The sequence below is a fragment of the Cherax quadricarinatus genome, chromosome 20 (genome assembly GCF_038502225.1).
Source record: "Cherax quadricarinatus isolate ZL_2023a chromosome 20, ASM3850222v1, whole genome shotgun sequence".
Lineage (NCBI taxonomy): Eukaryota > Metazoa > Arthropoda > Malacostraca > Decapoda > Parastacidae > Cherax > Cherax quadricarinatus.
The window spans coordinates 22,158,655-22,182,561 of record NC_091311.1 but is presented as its reverse complement, the minus strand read 5'-3'; the positions used below and the strand labels follow the sequence as shown (position 1 = coordinate 22,182,561).

Here is a 23,907-nt window from a genome sequence, read left to right as displayed (position 1 = left end):
TTTGTATCCCATTTAAATATGCATTTAAATTTTGAATTTGTAAAGCCAATAAATTATCTCCCATTATGTAATAAAGTGTTTGTTGATCTTCTCTAAGTTACTACTCACTTCAATACTCACCTATTAAACACAATTCTCATTTAACTGGAGAATGAATTAATGTTAGTAAATTAAAGTTAATATAGTTGAATGTTAAAGTAAATTTCTGCATTCAAAACCCAAAAAGGACTGCTGGGAAGGTGTACATTACTTGAGCGTTTAATTCTTTAAAAAATTACTGAAAAGAAACTAAGCTTAGTAGAACTCTGCATATAAAATGACATTACTATGAGAGGAGGGGTGAGATGGTATGCATTAATAAGCATAACAAACAAAAATGTGGCCACTCAGGTGCTCATAATACAAAAAGCCCAATGAGAGCAAAGTAATTAAGTAAAAACCTAAATAAACAGAGATATCCCTCTGATTCATGGAGATACCTTACAAGAAATACCCAAAATTATAACTAAATTCTTTAGCTATAATTTTTATCATTATCCTGAAGGTGTGCCTTTAAGTGGTTGCCTGAATTTTTCAGTTTATCTTCTCCAAAGCTTACATTTATAACCTCATCTGATCAACTTCAAATTTTCAAAGCTGGTGTACTAAAACAAGGGGCAAGGTTCATGTAATTACTGACATTTGCTAATGCACTCTTGTCAATTGTGTACAAATCTTCCAGGGTTTGCTCTCCATACGACAACTTAAGAAAGCCTTTTCTGATCACTTTCAAACTTTCAACACCAGTGTATCCTCCTTAGAAGAAAGTTGAGATTGCCATGGGGATGTATAAGTGCCAATATGCCAATTTCATTTATAAAATGGTGTGGTAGTTTTCCTGTAACCCTTTGAGGGGTCCAGACCCCTGATCTGAGACTTGTCCACAGGATCCAAGAATTTTTAAAACAAAACTGTTATTTTTCTTTATTTTGTTATTTTTTTTGTTTTATTACATGAAGGTAATAAAACAAAAAATATGAAATTTCATGAAAATTGATGAAATTACACTATCACGAATATGGTTGTATTAGCAATATTTACACATCGGTGATTTTGTCCACTCAGAGTCCTATTTTAGGCCAATTAAATTGTTCCAGTTTATCAGATTCCTAGCTTTCCTTCCATTTTAGTGACTGAGCACAAGAAACTGCCCGATCAACTACTTCAACTACCCAATAAAGTGATCAAACATTGGTAATTTGTAACCTTTCAAACAAATTTCAAAACATAGTCCAGAATAAACAATGCAGGCATTCCTGGCATAAAGTAACATTTCCTCTGTTTATTAGTTATGTTTCTAGTCTTTACACATGAATTCTATTTTGATTTTTTATTCACACACAAAAATAGAAGATTTACTGTTATGCAATATTGTAATAATTGAATAAATAATACCAGTGTCTTCATGAATGCATATTAGACCCACCAGTTGATGTGTACTGGACATGTGATGTAATTTGTTTAATCTTGAACATCAGTAAAAATTGAGCATTTCCCCTACTTTGAGCTCAATTTCAAGCCATCTTCAGTCCTGAAACTAATCAAATATCATCTCTGTTTCTGTAAAATATCTTTCATTCTATCAAATGGAACCAAGAAACTGTGAATGCAACCATAAAAAAAAATACAAAAAAAAAAAAAATCACTGTTTTAAACCAAAAACACAGTCACACTTTTTTCTCATTATTTACTGCATGTAGCAGAAATATTTTTTATATGGTGCACACTTACCACATAGACCCATTCTCTCATATCTAGGCCCAAATTTACCACTCACCGCTTATCTGAGTGAGGTGAGCTCACGCTATAGAACAACAGCATGGACCCAGGCTTCAAACATGCAGAACAACAGCACGGACCCTCAAGTAATTAAAATATCTCGACTATACCTCATGTCTCCTAATTGTTAATAGCTCATGAAGCATATGAGAAGAATGATATCCTATAAATTTAGGCTTATGAAAAAAAAAGTGACAAATAGAAAGAACGAACAGTAGAGACATCCACAGATATCAAAGAAATCACAGAGACAAAACTTGCAGAGGTAGTGTTGCTAATCAGAAACCAGTGTTTAGAAGAGAGGAGAGGTATTATTTATATCCAAATGAAAAAAATTACAGATACTATCTAAATTTAATAATACATCTGAAGATAAAAATAATGTATCATTAGCAATTATATTTATTTGTAATATAAAATCACAAGCGTAATCAAATGATTACACAGAAGGCACATTCAAAACTGGGGGACCCAGTTCTGAATGTGTAGTGATGTACAGTATAACCCACCACTGAACAGAAATATAGTGACATAACAGCAGGTGTGGCTAGAAAAGCCCACATGAGCAATGTTAAACTACTGAAAATTGGAAATCTCTTCCACAAGGAATTAGACTGGAGCACATGGGTGGGAACTGGAAATGTAGAGGGCTCTAAGTTGTTAGACAGTAATAGAAAACTTCATGTGTCAGCATTCCAGGGACAAAACTAGAGACAGGCGTGGATGAGCCAGCAACAATGGACCTTATTTTACCCTAAATGATTCTGATGCAATGAGACACTGAATACGAGTGGCCCTTCAATGTTGGTGACCATGCAGTGGTTTGCCGAGTTTCAAATGCTTGGTGAAAGTAAATGTAGAGAGAAATAAAGGCCAGGAAGAAAGTGAGAAACCTGACTTCAAAAGAAGAGATTATGAAGGCATGAACAAATTCCTAACTGGCATGCACTGGGAGAGGGAACCAAATGGAAAGACAACAAATTAAATGATAAAGTACATAACAGGAAAGTGGTGGGAGGCAGAGAAGAAATTCATACCCAGGAGCAGAAGCACTGACAAGAATGGTGAGCCTATGATTCAGCCAAAGGTGTAGAGAAACAAAAGCTAATAGCACAAAAGTTTGGAAAAAAATATAGAAAGCAAAGAACACAGGAAAACAGGAAAGTGAACAGAAGAGCCAGAAATAATTACAGATGAGTAAGAAGAGAGGCTGAACAACAATTTGAGAGTGAAACAGCATCAAAAACCAAATCTAAATTAAGGCTGCTACATAGCAGCATAAGAAGCAAGACCAACTGTGAAGGACTAAGTAATAAGATCTGCTTGCAGGAACCCCCAACAATGAGTCATTTATATGTGACATATGTCAGGCCCATATCTGAGTATGCTGCACCAGTATGGAACCCACACCTAATAAAGCACATCAAGATGCTGGAAAAAGTGCAAAGGTTTGCAACAAGACTATCCACAGAGTTAAGAGATATGACCTATGAAAAAAGACTAAAGGGGCTAAAACTGACATTAGTGAACAAAAGCACCAGAGGTGATGTGATAATGACATATAATATACTAAGAGGAATTAACAGAGTGGACAAGGACTGACTGTTCAAGAGGTAGGAATAAGAAACATGAGGGCATAGCTGGAAACTGAAAACATTGATAAATCACAGGGATATTAGGAAATATGTCTTTAGCCTTAATTGGTCAGGAAGTGGAATGACCTAGACAGCAAAGTAGTAGAAGCAGGATTCAAACACAGATTTAAAACAAGGTATGATAGCGCTCACACAGCCAGGAGAGAAGAAACCAGGTAGCAGCTAGTGGACAGGCAGACATATTTTTACATTTTGCTGCAATAAAACTTTAAGACCATCCTGCACTATTCCTTATACATGAACAAAGCAGAGAAGGCTAGAATACAGGGATATTTTTCACAGATTGTGCAGTGACCAGAACCATCTAATTTTTTTTATTTGGGCTTACTTCAGTGTCTACATTTCCTTAAGCATCACTCGAACCTCATTAATTTTAATATTCATGAGTGATAATGTTTAAAAAATTGAGAGTAGAAGACACAATAAGTACATTTCCCATACGATTCTATGATTGGTTTTAAATTTAGAACTTGTGCTCAAAGAAAAAAAACTGAGTAACTTAACAAAAATAGAAACAACTATATTTCTCAGAAATATGCAATCAAAAATTGTGAATTTCGAAACTTTTATCTGAATAATTTACTGCAATTATTGTAAAATACATCCCAGAAACCAAGGAAGATTACGCATGAATGAGGGGCACACACTGAAATGCAAGGAAGTACTGTACAGTGAAGCCTCCATATAATGGACTAATAGGGGTAAAGGGGTGTTCGTTTTAGCAAAAACCCATTACAGTGGTATTTCGAGTTTTGAACAGCTCCCAACTCGAACAATTATGTAAGTGTATTTTTGGGGGTCTGAAACAGACTAATCTAATTTACATTATTCCTTATGGGAACAAATTTGTTCGATAACGGCACTCGAACAGCCTTCTGGAATGAATTAAGTTCGTAACTCGAGGTACCACTGTAGTATATTGAAAGTTTCAATTAAGCGGATGTAGTCTGCCTCATCAACTGACTTCCGGACACAGACAAATGCCCAATGAAATGGACAAAAGGGAGAGAGTTAAAAGTGCAGTACAATATACGTATAAATACATTACAGCAATTTTTCTACTTAACAGTCAAGGTCACAGACTTCTTAGCATTATCACTTGTTTTAGAAGCCTTTGTTAATAACACTGTAAATGGTAAACAATGAATACAAGGAAAATGAGAGACAATGATGATGGTACATAAGTTTTCTTTTTTAACATGTCTGCCATTTCCCACTGGGAAAGGGTGACCCAAAAGTAAAGAAAAAAACTTTCATCATTCAAAACTTTCACCATCACTCATACATAATCACTGTCTTTGTAAAGGCACTCAGAAACGACAGTTTAGATGTCCCTCCAAACTGCCAATATCCCAAACCCCTCCTTCAAAGTGCAGGCATTGTACTTCCCATTTCCAGGACTCAAGTCCAGCTAACCAGTTTCCCTGAATTCCTTCACAAAATATTACCTTGCTCACACTCCAACAGCTCGTTAGGTCCCAAAAATAATTCATCTCCATTCACTCCTATCTAACACACTCATGCACGCTTGCTGGTAGTCCAAGCCCCTCACCCACAAAACTTCCTTTACCCCTTCCCTCCAACCTTTCTGAGGACGAGCCCTACTCCACCTTCCTTTCCCTACAGATTTATACGCTCTCTAAAGTCATTCTACTTTGTTCTATTCTCTCTAAATGACCAAACCAACTTAACAACCCCTCTTCAGCCCTCCGACTAATACTTTTATTAACTCCACACCTCCTCCTAATTTCCACACTACGAATTCTCTGAATAATATTTACACTACACACTGCCCTTAGACATGACATCTCCACTGCCTCCAGCCTCCTCCTCTTTGCTGCAGCACTTACAATCCATGCTTTACATCCCACATAAGAGTGTTGGTACCACTATACTCCCGTATATTCCCTTCTTTGCCTCCATGGATATCGTTTTTGTCTCCACAGATACCTCAACGCGCCACTCACCTTTTTTTCTTCATCAATTCTATGGTTAATCTCATCCTTCATAAACCAATCCACTGACAAGTCAACTCCCAAATATCTGAAAACATTCACTTCTTCCATACTCCCTCCCTCCAATGTGATATCCAATTTTTCTTTATCTAAATCGTCAGATACTTTCATCACCTTACTCTTATCTATGTTCACTTTCAACTTTCTACCTTTACACAACCTTCCAAACTCATCCACTAACCTTTGCAACTTTTCTTTAGAATCTCCCAAAAGAACAGTATCATCAGCAAAAAGTAACTTTGTCAATTCCCATTCTGAGGTGGATTCCCTATAATTTAATCCTACCCCTCTCCCCAATACCCTAGCATTTACTTCTTTTACAACCACATCTATAAATATATTAAACAACCATGGTGACATTACACATTCTGGTCTAAGACCTACTTTAACTGGTAAGTAATCTCCCTCTCTCCTACATACCCTAACCTGAGCCTCACTATCCTCATAATAACTCTTTACAGCATTTAGTAACTTACTACCTATTCCAAACACTTGCAACATCTCCCAAATTGCTCCACTATGCACGCTATTATATGCCTTTTCTAAATCTACAAATGCAATGAAATCTTCCCTACTTTTATCTAAATACTGTTCACATAAATGTTTCAATGTAAACACTTGATTTACAAATCCCCTACCCATTCTAAAGCTTCCTTGTTTATCACATCCAAACAATAACAAACTGACACAGGCTGAGTCACAGGCCCCACTCCCCAGGAATGAAGACTGAACTTGCACACTGGGCAAATGTACAATAAAGCAAATTTTGTCTGCTTCATTGCTCTTTCAATCAAACACCCCATTAACCCTTTGACTGTTTTGGTCGTATAACCCTTTGACTGTTTTGGTCGTATATATACGTCTTAGGAGCCAGTGTTTCGGACGAATATATAGCAATAGTTCTAGCGGCTTCAAATCAATCAGGAGAAAGCTGGTAGGCTCACATGTGAGAGAATGGGTCTGTGTGGTCAGTGTGCACCACATAAAAAAAATCCTGCAGCATGCAGTGCATAATGAGAAAGAAAAAAAAACGACTTTTTTTTGGATTAAAACGCCGACTTTGAGATGTATTTTCGTATAGCATTTATCGTTGTATTCTAGTTTTCATGCTCTCACATGATAAAATGGAAAACATATTGCAGAAATACAGATGATTTTGATTAGTTTCATGATGAAAACGACCTTGAAATTGAGCTCAAAGTAGCAGAAATGTTCGATTTTTAGCAATGTTCAAGAGTAAGCAAATCACACCACACGTCCAATACACGTCAACTGGGGAGTCTAATATTCTTTCACTAGTGCACTGATATTATTTATATCACTTTTACAATAATGCAGTAGTCTGCATAACAGTAAATTTTGCATTTTTTGTACGAGTAAAAAATCAAAATAGAAAGCAATAGTAATAAAAGAGGGGCCTAGAGACATGACTAATGAACAGAGCATATGTTATTTTAGTGCCAAGAATGTCTACATTGTTTATTCTGGACCCTATTTTGAAATTGGCATGTTTTTTAATTTGCATGAAATTGGCCAAATTGCCAATTTCTGACCACTTTATTGGGTAGTTCAAATCAGTAAATGGGAGGTTTCTTGTATTCAAGTGACAGAAAAAATGGAGTTCTAAAGAAATAGCTATAAGTTTGGTCAACTGGAACAACGGAATTGGCCAAAAACAGGGCTCAAAGTCGGTGAAATCGCCGATGTGTATATGTCGCTGAGACACCTAAATTTGCGAGAGCGTAATTCCATGAGTTTTTGACCAAATTTTGTACTTTTGGTGTCATTACCATCGGGAAAAGATTCTGTATCATTGCAGAAGAAAAAATAATTTTTTTTTTCCAAAAATTTTGCAACATAGAATGACAGTTTCAGAAAGGGGCTTGCAACAGTCAAAGCGTTATACAGACATGCTGAGCCTTTGTCTTGCTACATTTTTGTCCATTTTAGCCAATATCTCATTTTATCAAGGTAGTAAAGAACTGATATATGTTTATAATAAAATGATTTAACATTAATGTCTAAAATTGGATTTTGTGAAACAACCTGAGGAGAAAAAGCAAAATAAAGACAGTCTTATCAGGTTTGAAATTATATTTCCTATACTAACCTTTCACGGTCTCTGTCTCTCTCTCTGTCTCGTTCACGAGCCCGGTCGTATTCTCGCTCACGGCTGTATGATCTCTCGTAGTCTCTATCACGCTCTGAAGTACGATCTGAAGTTCCACGTTCCCTTTCACTGCGATGACGCTCATAGTCACGCTCACGTGAATGTGATCGTGACCGGTCACGGTATTCTCTGTCTCTTGAGCGAGATCTGTCACGACGATGTCGCCTGCTCGGTGTTCGAGAACGTTCTCTTCTTTTGCTGGAACCATAGCTCTTAGCTTCAATGCCATGAAGTGTGTCCTGTAAATTAAAGGGTAAAACTATTTCATAATCCTTAAAAATATTATTTTTTTTAAATCAGATAAGAAACTGCACAAAACAACTACACAATACTTGTAATACGTACCTGTAGAGAGCTTGTAAGAATCTTACACCTGTCATCATGAGCCACTTTTGATTGCTTTATGAGGGAAATTGCAGTCACAAGGGTTTCTATTGCACTGGCGTATTCACCTGTAATATAGGATGAATAAAATATAAAAGCTTACATCTCAAGAAAGACACTGATGCATCACGCCTGAATAAAACTTGAAGATAATAGGAAACCGTTTATGCATATTACAAAATAAAAAGTGAGCTCAACTCTGAATTAAAGGGATCATAGCAATTAATTCAAATTTGTTTTGATTATGTAAGATGGAGAGCAGGATTGCAGATGAACAAGCAGGCTTTAGGAAGGGTAGGGGTGTGTAGACCAAGTGTTTACAATAAAGCATACAGGTGAACAGTATTTAGATAAGGGTAAAGAGGTTCTCATTGCATTTATGGATTTGGAAAAGGCATATAATAGGGTGGACAGAGGAGCAATATGGCAGATGTAATAAATGTATGGAATAGGTGGCACAAAGGTGGTACCTTTGATATACCTTTGGTAGGTTACTGAAATCAGATAAGAGTTTTTACAAGGATACTGAGGCTCAGGTTAGAGTATGTAGGAGAGAGGGAGATTTTTTTTTTTTCAAGAAGTAAAAGTAGGCCTTAGACAGAGATGTGTGATGTCACCATGGTTGTTCAATATATTTATAGATTGGGTGTAAGAGAAATGAATGCTCAGGTGTTAGCAAGAGGTGTGGGATTAAGACAAAGAATCTAACACGAAGTGAGAGTTGTCACAGGTTCTTTTTGCTTTTGACATTGTGCTTTTGGGAGATTCTGAAGAGACGTTGCAGAGGCTGGTGAATGAGTTTGGAAGGGTATGTAAAAGAAGGAAATTAAAAATGAATATAGGAAAGTGCAAGGTGGGGAGGATAACAAAAATTAGGTAATAAAAGATTGGATATCAGATTAAAGGGAGGAAGTGAATGCATTCAGAGATTTGGGAGTGGACCTGTCAGCAGATGGATCTATGAAAGATGAGGTGAATCTAGAATTGATGAGGTAAAAAAGGTGAGTGAAGCAATGAGTCTGTGGAGACAAAGAATGTTATACTTGGAAGCAGAAAGAGGAATGTATGAGAGTATAGTAGTACCAATGCTCTTACATAGGTGTGAAGCATGGGTGATGAATGTTGCTACAAGAAGGCTGGAGGCAGTGGAGATGATGTGTCTGAGGGCAATGTGCAGTATGAATATAATGCAGAGAATCCATAGCTTGGAAATTAGAAGAGAAGAAGGTGCGAAGTTTCTAAAAGTATTATCCAGAGGGTACAGGGAGAGTTGTTGAGGCGGTTCAGACATTCAGAGAGGACGGAACAATATAGAATGACATGGAGGGCATATAAATCTGTAGTGGAAGGAAGGCAGGGTAGGGGTCATCCTAGGAAATATTGGAGGGAGAAGGTAAAGGATGTTTAGTGTGTGAGGGCCTTGGACTTCCAGTAAGTGTGCAAGAGCATGTGAGATAGGAGAAAGTGGAGAAGATTGGTTTTTTATAACTTGATATGCTGTTGTAGTGTGAGGAAAGTAACATTAATGAAGGGATTCAGGGAAACCAGTTTACCAGACTTGAGTCTTGGAGGTGGGAAATACAGTGCCTGCACTCTTTAGGAGGAGTGTTGATATGTTGCAGTTTTTTAATTGTAGTGTAGGCACGCCTCTAGCAAGACAGTGATAGAGTAAACGATGATGAAATTGTTTCTTCTTTTTCGGATCATGCTGCCTTGGTGGAAAACGGCTGATGTGTTAACCCTTAACCCTTTCAGGGTCCGTCCCGTAGATCTACGGCTTTACATTCAGGGTCCAAACCGTAGATCTACGCCATGAGCTCAGCTCACTCTGATAAACTGTGAGTGGTACATTTGGGCCTAGATATGAGAGAATACATCTATGTGGTATGTGTGCACCACATAAAACAGATCCTGCAGCACACTGTGTATAATGAGAGAAAAAAATGAAATCATGATTTTTCGATTAAAACAGCAACTTTGCAGTGTTTTTTTGTATGTTTTTTATAGTTGTATTTGCAATTTCTTGGTCTCATTTGATAGAATGGAAGACATATTACAGAAATAGAGATGATTTTGATTGGCTTTAGCACTGGAAATGGCTTGAAACTGAGCTCAAAGTAGCAGAAATGTTAAATTTTTGCCGATATTCAAGAGTAAACAAACGACCTCACACGTCTAATACACGTCAGCTGGTGGGTCTAATATACATTCACAAATATGGTGATGATATTTATACAATTATTACAGTATTGCGTAACAGAAAATCTCTATTTTTTGGTGTGAATAAAAATTCATTATGTAAATAAAAAAATAAAAATGGAATTTATTTGTAAAGCCTCAAAACATAACTAATGAACAGAGGAAATGTTAGTTTAGTGCCAGGAATGCCTACATTGTTCATTCTGGACCCTATTTTGAAACTGGAATATTTTGAACTTTGTGTTAAATTGGCCAAATTAACAATTTCCGATCACTTTATTTTGTAGTTGAAACAGTTGACTTGGCGATTTCTTGTGCTCAATCACTAGAATAGAAGTAATACTAGTGAAATAGCTGAGAATTTGGTTGATTGGAATAATGTAATTGGCCTAAAATGGGAGTCAAAGTCGGCAAAATCGCCGATTCGTAAATATCGCTGACACATCAAAATTCGCGAGAGCATAATTTCGTCAATTTTCCACCAAATTTCGTACTTTTTGTTTTATTACCTTCACAAAAAGATTCTCTACGATTTCATAAGAAAAAATAACAAATTTTTTTTTTGAAAATTCTTGGACACTGGTGCGTGACTCCAGATTTGGGCCTTGGACCCTGAAAGGGTTAAAAGGGATTCAGGGAAACCAAACATAGAGGTCTACAGGAGGAGTTTTTGTTGCAACATTTGAAAGTATGTGAAAATCATGAGTATGATCTTAGATCTTTTTTTCAACATTTTTTTAGATCTTCTTTTCTTTTTTTTTACACTTGAAAAAATTGTAAAAAAACTTTGATCTACTTTTTTTTATTGTTATATTTGAAAATATGTAAAAAAAAAAAAAATATCTACTTTTGGAGCACTACGCATGTGAACGTAGATCTGCTTGGACAGTTTAACCCTTTGACTGTCGCAGGCCCCTTTCTGAAACTGTCATTCTATGTCGATAAATTTTTTGGAGAAATTTTTTTTTTTATGAAATGATAGAGAATCTTTTCCCGATGGTAATGACACCAAAAGTACGAAATTTGGTCGAAAACTCATGGAATTACGCTCCTGCAAAGTTAGTGGTCTCGGCAACATATACGCATCGGCAATTTCGCCGACTTTGAGCCCCGTTTTTGGCCAATTCCTTTGTTCCAGTTGACCAAACTCATAGCTATTTCTTTAGCAGTCCATTTTTTCTATCTGTTGAGTACAAGAAACCGCCCATTTACCGACTTGAACTACCCAATAAAGTGGTCAGAAATTGGCAATTTGGCCAATTTCACACAAATTAAAAAAGATGCCAATTTCAAGATGAGGTCCAGAATAAACAATGTAGACATTCTTGGCACTAAAATAACATATCCTCTGTTCATTAGTCACATCTCTAGGCCCCTCTTATATTACTATTGCTTTCTATTTTGATTTTTTATTCATACAAAAAAATACAAAATTTACTGTTATGCAGACTACTGCATTATTGTAAAAATGGTATAAATAATATCAATGCACTAGTGAAAGAATATCAGACTCCCCAGTTGAAGTGTATTGGACATGTGGTGTGATTTGCTTACTCCTGAACATTGGTAAAAATCGAACATTTCCGCTAGTTTGAGCTCAATTTCAAGGTCGTTTTCATCATGAAAGTAATCAAAATCATCTCTATTTCTGTAATATGTTTAACATTTTATCACGCGAGACCATGAAAACGAGAATACAACGATAAATACTATACGAAAATACACCTCAAATTCGGCATTTTAATCCCCAAAAAACGGTCAATTTTTTTTTTTCTCATTACACACCGTGCTGCAGGATTTTTTTTATGTGGTGCACACTGACCACACAGACCCATTCTCTCACATGTGGGCCTACCAGCTTTCTCCCGCTTGATTTGAAGCCGCTAGAATTTACGCGTATAAATACGTAAGAAACAAGTGGTGCATAAGACGTATATATACGACCAAAACAATCAAAGGGTTAAGGATTAATAAAAAAAAAAATTCTTCCTAAATGAGAGAAATAATGCTGAATGAATATTTAATAAATAAACCTATCTTCTTAGGCAAGTCAGAATCATGACTGTTTATAAACAGTCTGCTTTCTCACATAGATTAATAAGCAAATTCCTCTTATTATTTATGGTTAGATTAGGTTAGGTTCAGTTAGGTTAGACTGCTGTCTAACAGTCAAAATACACCAATTATAGCATACCTACAAGGACAAAAAATAAATTGTAATGCAGGAGAAACAAGACAAAAGGCAGTAGTGGATGTCTTGGTCAGTCCCAGTTTTCTTTTCCCAAGTCTTTTGTTTTTTGGCCTCCATTACAAGTTCACTTATTGGCCTTCAGATATGTTATAAATGGTTAATTAGGTATCTCCAAAAGGACACTTATAAGTGGCTGCTAGAATTTTTTTTCTTCCAACTTGTTTTTCCATAACTCATAACATGAGAAGGCCTCATCCAATTGGAAGAAAATTTGCAGTGCAGGTGTCCAGTAACTAGGGCCAGATTCCTGGAATTGGCATGCGCAGGTGCCTTATAACCAAAGTTGTTTAACCCATTCTCAGCATCCTGGAAAAGCTTGGATAACTTCCCAAAACCCTCTGCTGCATACCTTCAAACTTTAAAAAAAAGGATGACTAATTCAATAAAAGCAGAGGAGAAATATTAAAGTGTGAAATTTAAATTCCCACTAAATTACATTAAGTAAATTTTGGTATATATCTTCTGAATGGTTTAAACATTTAATCCTTTCACTCCCCAGGCCCCTGAAATTAATGTTGCTCATTGTCTGATTTACAAAAAAAAAAAAAAAAAAAAAAAAAAAAAAAAATGAAATGGTAAGAGAAAGTAATGACACCAAAAGAATGAAATTTGATGGAAAACTTACAGGATTATGCAGACACAAAGTTAGCGGTCTTGGCACAATTTATGCGCAGGAAATTTCACCGAGTCTTGTTTTAAGCCAATTTCATTGCACCATTCAACCAAATTCTTAGCTATTTCACGAGCGTGCTTTCAGTACTGTTGACTGAGCACAAGACACCACCTATTCAACTATTTCAACTACCCTATAAAGCTCACAAAAATCTGTAATTTGGCCAATTTTACACAAAAATAAAAAAATACCAATTTTAAAGTAGAGTCCAAAATAAAGAATGTAGACATTCCTGGCACTAAAAGAACATTTCCTCAGTTAATTATTCAAATCCCCAGGCTTCTTTTATATTACACTTGCCTTCAATTTTTCATTCTTACTCAAAAATAGAAGATTTACTCCATTTCTCAGATAATGAAATATACAGTGGACCCCCGCATAACGGACACCTTGCATAACGGACAATCCGCATAGCGGACGCTTTGATTGCTAAAATTTTGCCCCGCATACCGCCCAAAAACCCGCTCAGCGGCCTTCGTCCGAGACGCGTCCAATGTGCGGCCTGAGCCACGCTCACATGTTCCGCGGGTGGCATTGTTTACCAGCCAGCCTCCGCGGTAACATCCAAGCATACAATCGGAACATTTTGTATTATTACAGTGTTTTTGGTGATTTTTTTCTGGAAAATAAGTGACCATGGGCCCCAAGAAAGCTTCTAGTGCCAACCCTACAGCAATAAGGGTGAGAATTACTATGGAGATGAAGAAAAAGATCATTGATAAGTATGAAAGTGGAGTGCGTGTCTCCGAGCTGGCCAGGTTGTATAATAAACCCCAGTCAACCATCGCTACTATTGGTGGTACAGCTGCTGCTGCTGCTGTATCACCGTCAGCTGCTGCTGCTGCTGCTGCTGTACCACCGTCAGCTGCTCCTGCTGCTGTAGTACCGTCTGCTGCTGCTGTAGCATCATCTGCTGCTGCTGTAGCATCGTCTGCTGCTGCTGTAGCATCGTCTGCTGCTGCTGTAGCATCGTCTGCTGCTGCTGTAGCATCGTCTGCTGCTGCTGTAGCATCGTCTGTTGCTGCTGTAACATCGTCAGTTGCTGCTGTAGCATCGTCTGCTGCTGCTGTAGCATCGTCTGTTGCTGCTGTAGCATCGTCTGTTGCTGCTGTACCACCGTCAGCTGCTGCTGCTGCTGTAGCATCGTCTGCTGCTGCTGCTGCTGTAGCATCGTCTGCTGCTGCTGTAGCATCGTCTGCTGCTGCTGTAGCATCGTCTGCTGCTGCTGTAGCATCGTCTGTTGCTGCTGTAGCATCGTCTGTTGCTGCTGTACCACCGTCAGCTGCTGCTGCTGCTGTAGCATCGTCTGCTGCTGCTGCTGCTGTAGCATCGTCTGCTGCTGCTGTAACATCGTCAGTTGCTGCTGTAGCATCGTCTGCTGCTGCTGTAGCATCGTCTGTTGCTGCTGTAGCATCGTCTGTTGCTGCTGTACCACCGTCAGCTGCTGCTGCTGCTGTAGCATCGTCTGCTGCTGCTGCTGCTGTAGCATCGTCTGCTGCTGCTGTAACATCGTCAGTTGCTGCTGTAGCATCGTCTGCTGCTGCTGTAGCATCGTCTGTTGCTGCTGTAGCATCGTCTGTTGCTGCTGTACCACCGTCAGCTGCTGCTGCTGCTGTAGCATCGTCTGCTGCTGCTGCTGCTGTAGCATTGTCTGCTGCTGCTGTAACATCGTCAGTTGCTGCTGTAGCATCGTCTGCTGCTGCTGTAGCATCGTCTGTTACTGCTGTACCACTGTCAGCTGCTGCTGTAGCACCGTTGTTGGTGTGGCTTATTGAGAATACCAAGAAACAATTAACCCCAGAGGATTTGCCACCCAGGATAGCCCAAAAAAGTCAGTGTCATCGAAGACTGTCTAACTTATTTCCATTGGGGTCCTTAATCTTGTCTCCCAGGATGCAACCCACACCAGTCGACTAACACCCAGGTGAACAGGGAAAATGCCTGGAACTAGTGCTCATATTGGTGAATTTAGAGCCAGCAAAGGTTGGTTTGAGAGATTTAAGAATCGTAGTGACATACACAGTGTGATAAGGCCTGTTCTGGAAGAAAATACCAAACAGGACCTACAGTACTCAGGAGGAAAAGGCACTCCCAGGACACAGTGTCTCATCAGTCATTGCTGCATCTTCAATAAAGGTAAGTGTCATTTATTCTTCATTTAGTAGAGTAGTACATGCACAATATATATTGTGCATGTACTACTCTACTATTGTGCATGTATCCTTCTCTTTGTGTGTAGGAAAATGTATATTTCATGTGGTAAAATTTTTTTTTTCAAACTTTTGGGTGTCTTGCACGGATTAATTTGATTTCCATTATTTCTTATGGGGAAAATTCATTCGCATACCGAACATTTCGCATAACAGCCAGCCCTCTTGCACGGATTAAGGTCGCTATGCGGGGGTCCACTGTAACCAGAAATGACTGGCTATCGTTTACAGTGTCCCAATAATTGAATCAGACCTATTAACCCTTTCAGGGTCCGTCCCGTAGATCAACGGCTTCACGTTGAGTGTCCAAACTGAAGATCTACGCCAAAATTCTAGCGCCGTCAAATTTAGTGCGAAAACACTCATAGGCCTACATGTGAGAACGGGTGTGCGTGGTGGGTGTGTGCCACAAACAAAAAATCTAGGCGCCCGCATAGCATTGTGGGAACGTCGGCTCAGTTACCCTTGTTCACCATGCCTCGTCGCAAGGCAGCTCTCACTCCAAGGAAAACTGGGACTCTCCTGTTCCTATCTGATAGTTCTGACAGTGATGGAAGTGGAAATGAAGACAAATTCTTTGGCTTTGATCAGTTAGTGACCGAAAGGAATGACCAGGATATCGATAATAGTGCAGCAAACCCTGACGATCCTCAACCTTCTACCTCTGGTGTGGGCACTCGTCAGTCACGGTCGGTTGTACCTCAACGCAAGAGAAAACTATTATTTTCGCGTGGCCAGGCCTCTGACTTCAGTAATAATGTGATTTTATTGCTCTTGATGATCATTCGAGTAGTAATAGTGATGAATCATATTCACCAGTGAAGCGTCGGTATGTACGCCACCGCATGTGCTCGGGTAGTGTACCCTATGCCGTGCCCAGGGGACGGAGTACATCCTGTGGCCCTACACCAGGTATAGATAGTGTTAGTGAGGATGATGTGGCTACACTTGGCATGGATAGACCACAGGCATCACTAGATGGTGGTAGTGGTGATGGTAGTGCCACGGCCATGCGTGACTCACCAGCCCAGGCTGGGACCCACGCTGCTGACTCCGCAGTTCAAGGACAAAGCGGAGCGTCAGCCACCAGCCCACCACAACCACAACTACATGCACAACCAGCCTATGATGTCCAGTATCCACCAGCAAACCGTATCTGGAATAGGCAGCAAAATCCCAATTTTGTTCCCAAGCCCCACTACTTTGATGACTCTGAAAGTGGAATTCTACCAACTTGTCCCCTTGGAAACACCGCAAATGAACTGGAATTCTTTGAGTTATTCTTTGACCAGCCATTGATGGAAACTACTGTCAGGGAAAGTAATAAGTATTTTGAGTACACCATGGCAAATACGATCATATCACCACAGTCAAGACTACACCAGTGGAAAGAGACGACTGTTGCAGAAATGTATTTGCTTTTTGCAACAATAATGCTTATGCCTCATGTCTAAAAGCATACTGGTCCACAGATCGGCTAATTTCTACCCCAGTCTTCAGTGAAATCATCCCAGTGAACAGGTTTATCTTACTGTTACGTATGTTGCACTTCTCTGACAAAACCAGGCCTGACAGAAGTGACAGGTTATACAAGATTAGAAATGTTTTTATGTATCTCAAACAAAAGTTCAGCATATACTTTTATCCATTCAAGAATCTTGTAATTGATGAGTCTTTGACTTTGTTCAAAGGTAGGCTGTCATTCAAGCAGTATATACTGAGCAAGAGGAAACACTTTGGTATAAAACTGTTTGTACTCTGTGACTGTAACAGTGGCCTGGTATTGGATATTGTTGTATTATTATTATAATAAAAAAGAAGCGCTAAGCCACAAGGACTATACAGCGCTGCAGGGCAGGAAGGAAGCGAGGGCATCAGGTGGCAAAAGGGAGATGGATGAGTAATAGGTTACGGATAACAGCGGGGCAGTGGATGGTGAAAGGGTAAAGGGCAGCAAGAGACTGAACTAGAAAGGCCTGAGGGGAGTGCGAAAAGTATCATCAGAGTTTGTGGAGTAAATCAGTCGTTGTCAAGAAGTCAATGAGAGAGTCAGGATTAAAGGAGGGTCCATCAGCAAGAAGGGAAGGTAAAGAGAGAGTAGTAGAACGAAGACGACGTTGGAGGTAAATTCTGCGTGCTCGTTGATAGAGAGGGCAGTCTAACAGAATGTGGCTAATCGATACTGGAACTTGACACTGCTCACAGAGAGGAACAGGGTGCCTCTCCATGAGATACCCATGAGTAAGACGAGTGTGACCAATGCGAAGGCGGGAGAGAGTGGTCTCCCAACCTCGGCACTGATGACAAGAAGACGGCCAGTAACCTATGCTCGGTTTAATAGAATGAAGTTTGTTACCGAGCAGAGTTGACCAACGTTGTTGCCAACGGGTGCGAAGGTGGGTAGCTACTGCAGCAAAATAGTCCAGAAATGGAACACCTCGATAGGAAATTGGTAGGTCATGTACTGCTGACCGCACAGCAGTGTCTGCCTGTTCATTGCCCTGTACGTCGACATGACCAGGGACCCAACAAAAAACAATATCTTTATGTTTGGTAGAGATACGGCATAGCCAAAGTTGGATACGGAGAACTAGGGGACGAAATGTACCAAATTTTCGTATAGCCTGTAGAGCACTAAGGGAGTGAGACTACTACAAATGATGACACAGGCATAGATGCGATACGAATAAGTGCTGCAAGAATGGCATACAGTTCAGCAGTAAAAATGCTAGCTGAAGATAGTAAATGTCCCCGCACGACGCTGTCCGGAAACACTGCTGCGAATCCTACGCCGTCTGAAGACTTAGAGCCATCTGTGTACACAGCGGTGGCATGAGAATGGGAGTGGAAGTGATCAAGAAAAAGAGAGCGGGAAGCCACCGTAGGCAGTTGAGCTTTCGAGCAAGGGAGTGAGAAAGAACAGACCCGAACAGCTGGAACTTCCCAGGGGGGTAGGGAAAAGCGAGATGCTACATGAACATATAAATGTGGTAACCGAAGGGAAGACAAGAGTGAATGTAGGCGAAGAGAAAAGGGACGGAGCAAACAGGGGCGGCGAACGAATAAAGAATGTCTACTAATATCGGTGACCATTCTATAAATGGAAGGATTGTGTAGATTGTGAGAGCGTACATAGTAGCGAAGGCAATGGGCATCACGGCGATCAGACAAGGATGGAACATTCGCTTCTGTATAGAGGCTCTCAACAGGGGAAGAGCGAAAATCACCAAGGCACGAACGTAATCCTTGGTGATGGATAGAGTTAAGGCTAGAGAGAGTAGCAGGAGAGGCCGCTGAATAAATCTGGTCACCATAATCGAGTTTCGATAAAATGAGGGCTGAATGTAGGCAAAGCAGAGTTCGACGATCAGCTCCCCAGGAAAGATGAGCAAGGGTTTTAAGAAGGTTTAGCTGGCTGTGACAAGTTGCCTTCAGAGAGGTTATGTGAGGTTTCCAGGATAACCGACGGTCAAAGAGAAGGCCTAGAAACCTGACTGTATCACGTTCGGGGATACGGGAGCCATAGAGATACAAAGGATGATCGGAGATAACAGAGCGTCTAGTGAAAGTAATTTGGTGAGTTTTGGTACTTGAAAATTTAAACCCATGCGTGGTGGCCCAAGTGGAAACACGATCGACCGCATGCTGGAGAGAAACTGCAATAAGATGACAGTCAGCGCCTGCACAAGCAATAGCGAAGTCATCAACATAGAGTGATGACCAAATATTGGGTGGAAGAACAGAGGCCAAATCATTTATAGCAAGGAGAAAAAGTGTTGTGCTTAGAACACATCCCTGAGGGACACCTTCAGCTTGGATGAAGTCCGGGGAAAGAACATTATTGACTCGAACACAGAAATGTCTGTCAGTTAAAAAGTTCTTAAGGAAGGATGGTAGATTGCCTCGGAGGCCTAAGGAATGGGCCTGGGCCAAAATATTATACCTCCAAGTTGTGTCATATGCCTTCTCAAGGTCAAAAAATATGGCAATAACTGACTGATTATTCGCAAAGGCATTACGAACATACGTATCCAAGCTTAGTAAGGGGTCTATGGTAGAACGACCCTTACGAAAGCCATATTGACTAGCGGAGAGACTGTTGTGTGTCTCTAAATACCATATTAAACGTCGATTTACGAGACGTTCCATCACTTTGCAAACTGCACTAGTAAGAGCGATGGGGCGATAGTGGGAGGTATCATGTCCTGTAGTACCCGGTTTGCAGAAAGGGAGAACAATGGCAGATTTCCACAGCTGGGGAAGAACTCCTTGTGCCCAAATAAGATTGAAGAGGTGTAAGAGGACTACAAGGGCTGACCGATGTAAATGTTGTAACATACGAATATGAATGTCGTCAGGCCCAGCTGCCGATGATCGGCAAGCTGAGAGCGTTGCCTCCAGTTCTTGAACTGTAAAAGGCACATTATACTGTTCTTCTCTGAGAGAAGAAAAGTCCAAGGGTACTAACTCTCTGGCAGACTTTGAGGAAAGAAACGAGGGGCATAGATGGAGCCCTCGGGAAATACGGACCAGATGTGTGCCAAGTTCAATGGCAACGTCGAGAGGGTTTGCTACATCAACACCAGCGACCCGTAGAACAGGAGCCGGGTCAGGAGAGTATTTACCACTCAATTTCCTCACTTTTTTCCAGACTGCACTCATAGAAGAAGCAGAGGTGATGGTGGAAACATAGTCTTGCCAACAAGTGCGTTTAGCTTCACGGATGACACGGCGAGCGATCGCACGCTTCTGCTTAAAATCAAGAAGTCTCTCAGCGGTTCTATTATACCGGTACCTGCCCCATGCAGCACGTTTGAAACGTACTGCACGAGCACAAGCAGGAGACCACCAAGGCACGCACTTCTGAGAATGCCTGCCTGAGGTTTGGGGTATAGAATGAGAAGCTGCGGTATAAACTGACGTCGAGAAGATGTGTAGGAGCTCATCAATGGAGGATGAAGAAGGAACCTCACTAAAAGCAGTGAGGTGTGAGTCAAGATCCCAATTTGCCCGATCAAATTGGCAGCGAGGGCTACGGAAAGGTGGTGAATAGGAAGGAGAAGTAAGAATGATCAGAAAATGATCGCTGTCATGTAAGTCTGGTAGAACAGACCAGGTGAAGTCTAGTGCAGTGGAGGAAGAGCAGACTGATAGATCGATGCAAGAGAGAGTATGAGTACGAGGATCAAAATGGGTGGGAGTACCCATATTTAAAACATGGAGGGGGTGAGAGGCGAGAAAAGCCTCCAACTGAATGCCACGTGAGTCACAATGAGACCCCCCCCCCAGAGGAAATGGTGGGCATTAAAATCACCAAGTAACAGAAGTGGTGGTGGTAAGGATGAAACAAGAAAGGCAAAGTCTGGGATAGAAAATGCTCGAGAAGGAGAGAGATATAAAGAACATATTGTAAACCACTTATTCAAGTGGATACGGGCTGCAGTGTAATGCAGCGAGGTATGGACAAATAGTTGACAGTACGGAATATCATTGCGTAGAAGAAGGGCACTTTCATTAAAGGTTCCATCTGAGAAAGGATCCGAAGAATACAATAAATTATAGCCTGAGATAGGTTGGAAAACAGCCGAGTGTAATTTTGGTTCTTGTAAGCAAGGACCAACAGGGGAAAACCTGGAAAGCAACATCTGAAGCTCACCCCGATTACCCCTGAGGCCGCAGATATTCCACTGTAAATAGGCCATGATTGGCGATGAAGAAAATATCAGGAATCTGTAGGTAAAGGCACCTACGGACTAGAGGGGTTAGAAAAGTCAACGTGTGGTGGCATTGGAAGACGTTCAAGTAGCGAAGGAACGGAGCGTTGTGAAGAATGGGGTTGTGAAGATGGAGGAGAGGGAAGAGAAGGAACAGGAAGTGAATCAGTGTCCATTGAAGGTTTAGTCTCTGCAATATATTCTGAAATGGCTTCAAGTGTTTCTGAATTCAAATATGTATGGGAGACCATATTGGAGATAGAAGGAGGAGGGTGAGTAAAGATTGGGACAGTAATGGACTGTACCAAAGTAGAGGGGGAGGGAAGAGTGTAAGGGACTGGAGATGAAGTGTAGGGGGGGGACAGAAGAGGCAGAAACCTGGGAGGTGGCAGAAGAGGGAGAAACTTAGGAGGGGACGGGGGTGGAAGGCATAGTACGAGGAGGAGGGTGAATCTCCACACTTGTAATAGAGCCAGAGAGAGGGGAAGAACTAGGTACAGAGACTGGAAAGGTAAAGTGTGGAGGTGGAAGAAGGGAAGGAAGGGGCAAAGAAGATTTGAGCAATGTGGATTTTTTGGACTTCTGAGTAGAGGGGCGATTGGTATTAGGTGTCGTACGAGGTCTTGTCGATACTGGGGCTTGTGAGGAAGGACACGAAGATGTGAGAACAGACTGAGTTGTAGTCGGGACGTCAGAGCCAAGGACAGCAAAAGGATTAGATGCCGTAGTGGCTATGGGAGGGGTAACAACAGAGGAGGCTGCAGAAGATGGTACCCCAGAAGTGGGGGGATGTTTGGAAACACGAGAATAAGAAACACGGGGTAGTCTCCCTTAGAGGCGGAGATGAGTAACTGCCATAGCATAAGGGAGACCTTCTGCCTCTTTGAGGCAACGGATTTCACGTTCATTTAAGTAGACCTGGCAACGGCGGGAGTACGAAGGGTGAGCTTCATTACAATTAAGGCAAGATGGAGGTTGACTGCAAGATGTATTAGAATGGTCGTCGGCACCACAGACTGGGCATTCGGCCATAGATCTGCAATATTTCGCTGGGTGACCAAAACGCCAGCAATTTCTACATTGTTGCGGTGTAGGTATCACCTTTCGAACTTGTAACCGATGTCCCGCGACATATACAGAGGACGGGAGTTCTCGGCTGTCAAAAGTTAAACGAGCCACATTGCAAGGGTAACGTCTCCTCCCCCGGGCAGGAAGGACATAAGTGTCTACTTTGAGGATTGGGAGATCCTGGAGTTCCAGCTGTTCAAAAATGTCATTGCCACATGACTGGAAATTCTGTTGGACTATGGTATGGGGCAGAATGACAGTACCACTACAAGAATTGAGAGAAAGATGTTTTTCAATAGTGATAGGAATAGTATCGATATTCGAAAGGAGAGAAAGATCATGAGCTTGGGTAGCATTCTGGACAGTGATGATGCGCATACCGCTCTTGAGAGCATGAAATGAAATATCTCTACCAACATGACGCAGGAGCGCTTTGCCAATACTATGGTCAGAAAGGTAGGCAGAAGAAGAAGTCGGTCTTAAAGTAAAGAATTTAGTCCATTGTGTGGTCCGAAACTGAGCGTGGAGAGAGAGTGCTTGACGTGTCGGTCTTTTCCGAGTAGAATGGGAAGGTAACGAAGGAGCATCATCAGGAGATTGACGTTGGCGTTTAGGAGTAGGACCAGAGTTGGTCCGGCGTGAAATGGGCGGGCGATTCGAAAATTGCCATACCGTAGAGGGAGAAGCCGGAAGCATAGTCAAAGGAGAGCGGAGTTCAGACAAATCGAAGGAGTCAGTCGAAGCCCCGGTACCTGAAGCGGGTGAGGAAACAGCACCAGCAAGAGGTACAGGGGCATCAGGAGTGTCCGAAGAGTGGTCTAAACACAAGGCAGGGTCAGAATGGGGTGCGGTATCAAGAAGGGGCCCGGGGGTAGTGGGTTCATGGACTAGGGCTGCCATGGTTAGGTTACTCCTTTGCTTTTTGTTTTTAAGAAAAAAAAGAAAGAAGAGTTTACCTGGAGAGAGTTCCGGGGGTCAACGCCCCCACGGCCCGGTCTGTGACCAGGCCTCCTTAGGTCAGTGTCCCAGGATGCGACCCACACCAGTCGACTAACACCCAGGTACCCATTTTACTGATGGGGAACATAGACAACAGGTGGAAAGAAACACGTCCAATGTTTCTACTCTGGCTGGGAATCGAACCCAGGCCCTCGCCGTGTGAAGCGAGAGCGTTAACCACCAGGCCACCAGATAAAAAAAGAAAATAAAAAAAAAGAATAAAAAAAGGGGGGAGCGGGGAGGAATAGTTCCCAGGAGGAATGAAAGGGCCGGAAATCTCCCTCCGCGCCCAAGAGGACCTCAACACCGCTAGTAGCACAGATGCAGCATGGAACCCGTGCCATACCCTACCCTTCATGCCAGTAAACCAGCAATCCGGGATAGCAACCTTACATCTGCCGAGCTACCTCGGTGGACAAAAGAGAGGGCGGCCGGATATCCACCACAAAACATACCTCCTTCGGCCACCACCCCCGGAATCCGAAAGGTGGCTTCCAGAGATACACCCGTCGCCCAAAAGACACCCAAAGCTACTCCGGGATACCGGAGAGGGATCGGGACATCCCCAGGCAATCCAGATTCCACGGCAAACTACGCCACCGCCAAGAACCTCAGCGGAATGGGATGGACCCCGGTGTCCTTTCCCTTACCTAGGAACTAGCGCGCCTGTGGGAGAAATCCCAAAGGCCAAAAAGAGGAAGGGCAAAAGGGAGGGGTGAGGAGGAGGAATGGAAAAAGGGGAGGATGGGAT

At 41.3% G+C, this 23,907-nt stretch overlaps 1 protein-coding gene across 1 annotated transcript in view; it reads right to left on the bottom strand.

Moving 5' to 3' along the window:
• Cpsf6 (cleavage and polyadenylation specificity factor subunit 6) overlaps positions 1-23,907 on the bottom strand; it is a 215,496-nt gene that overhangs the window by 2,154 nt on the left and 189,435 nt on the right. The window contains exons 10-11 of the mRNA XM_070087088.1: positions 8,004-8,110; positions 7,599-7,897 (exon numbers count right to left, since the gene is read on the bottom strand). Of these exons, the coding sequence (XP_069943189.1) occupies positions 7,599-7,897; positions 8,004-8,110 (406 nt within the window). The remainder of the gene's footprint in view (positions 1-7,598; positions 7,898-8,003; positions 8,111-23,907) is intronic.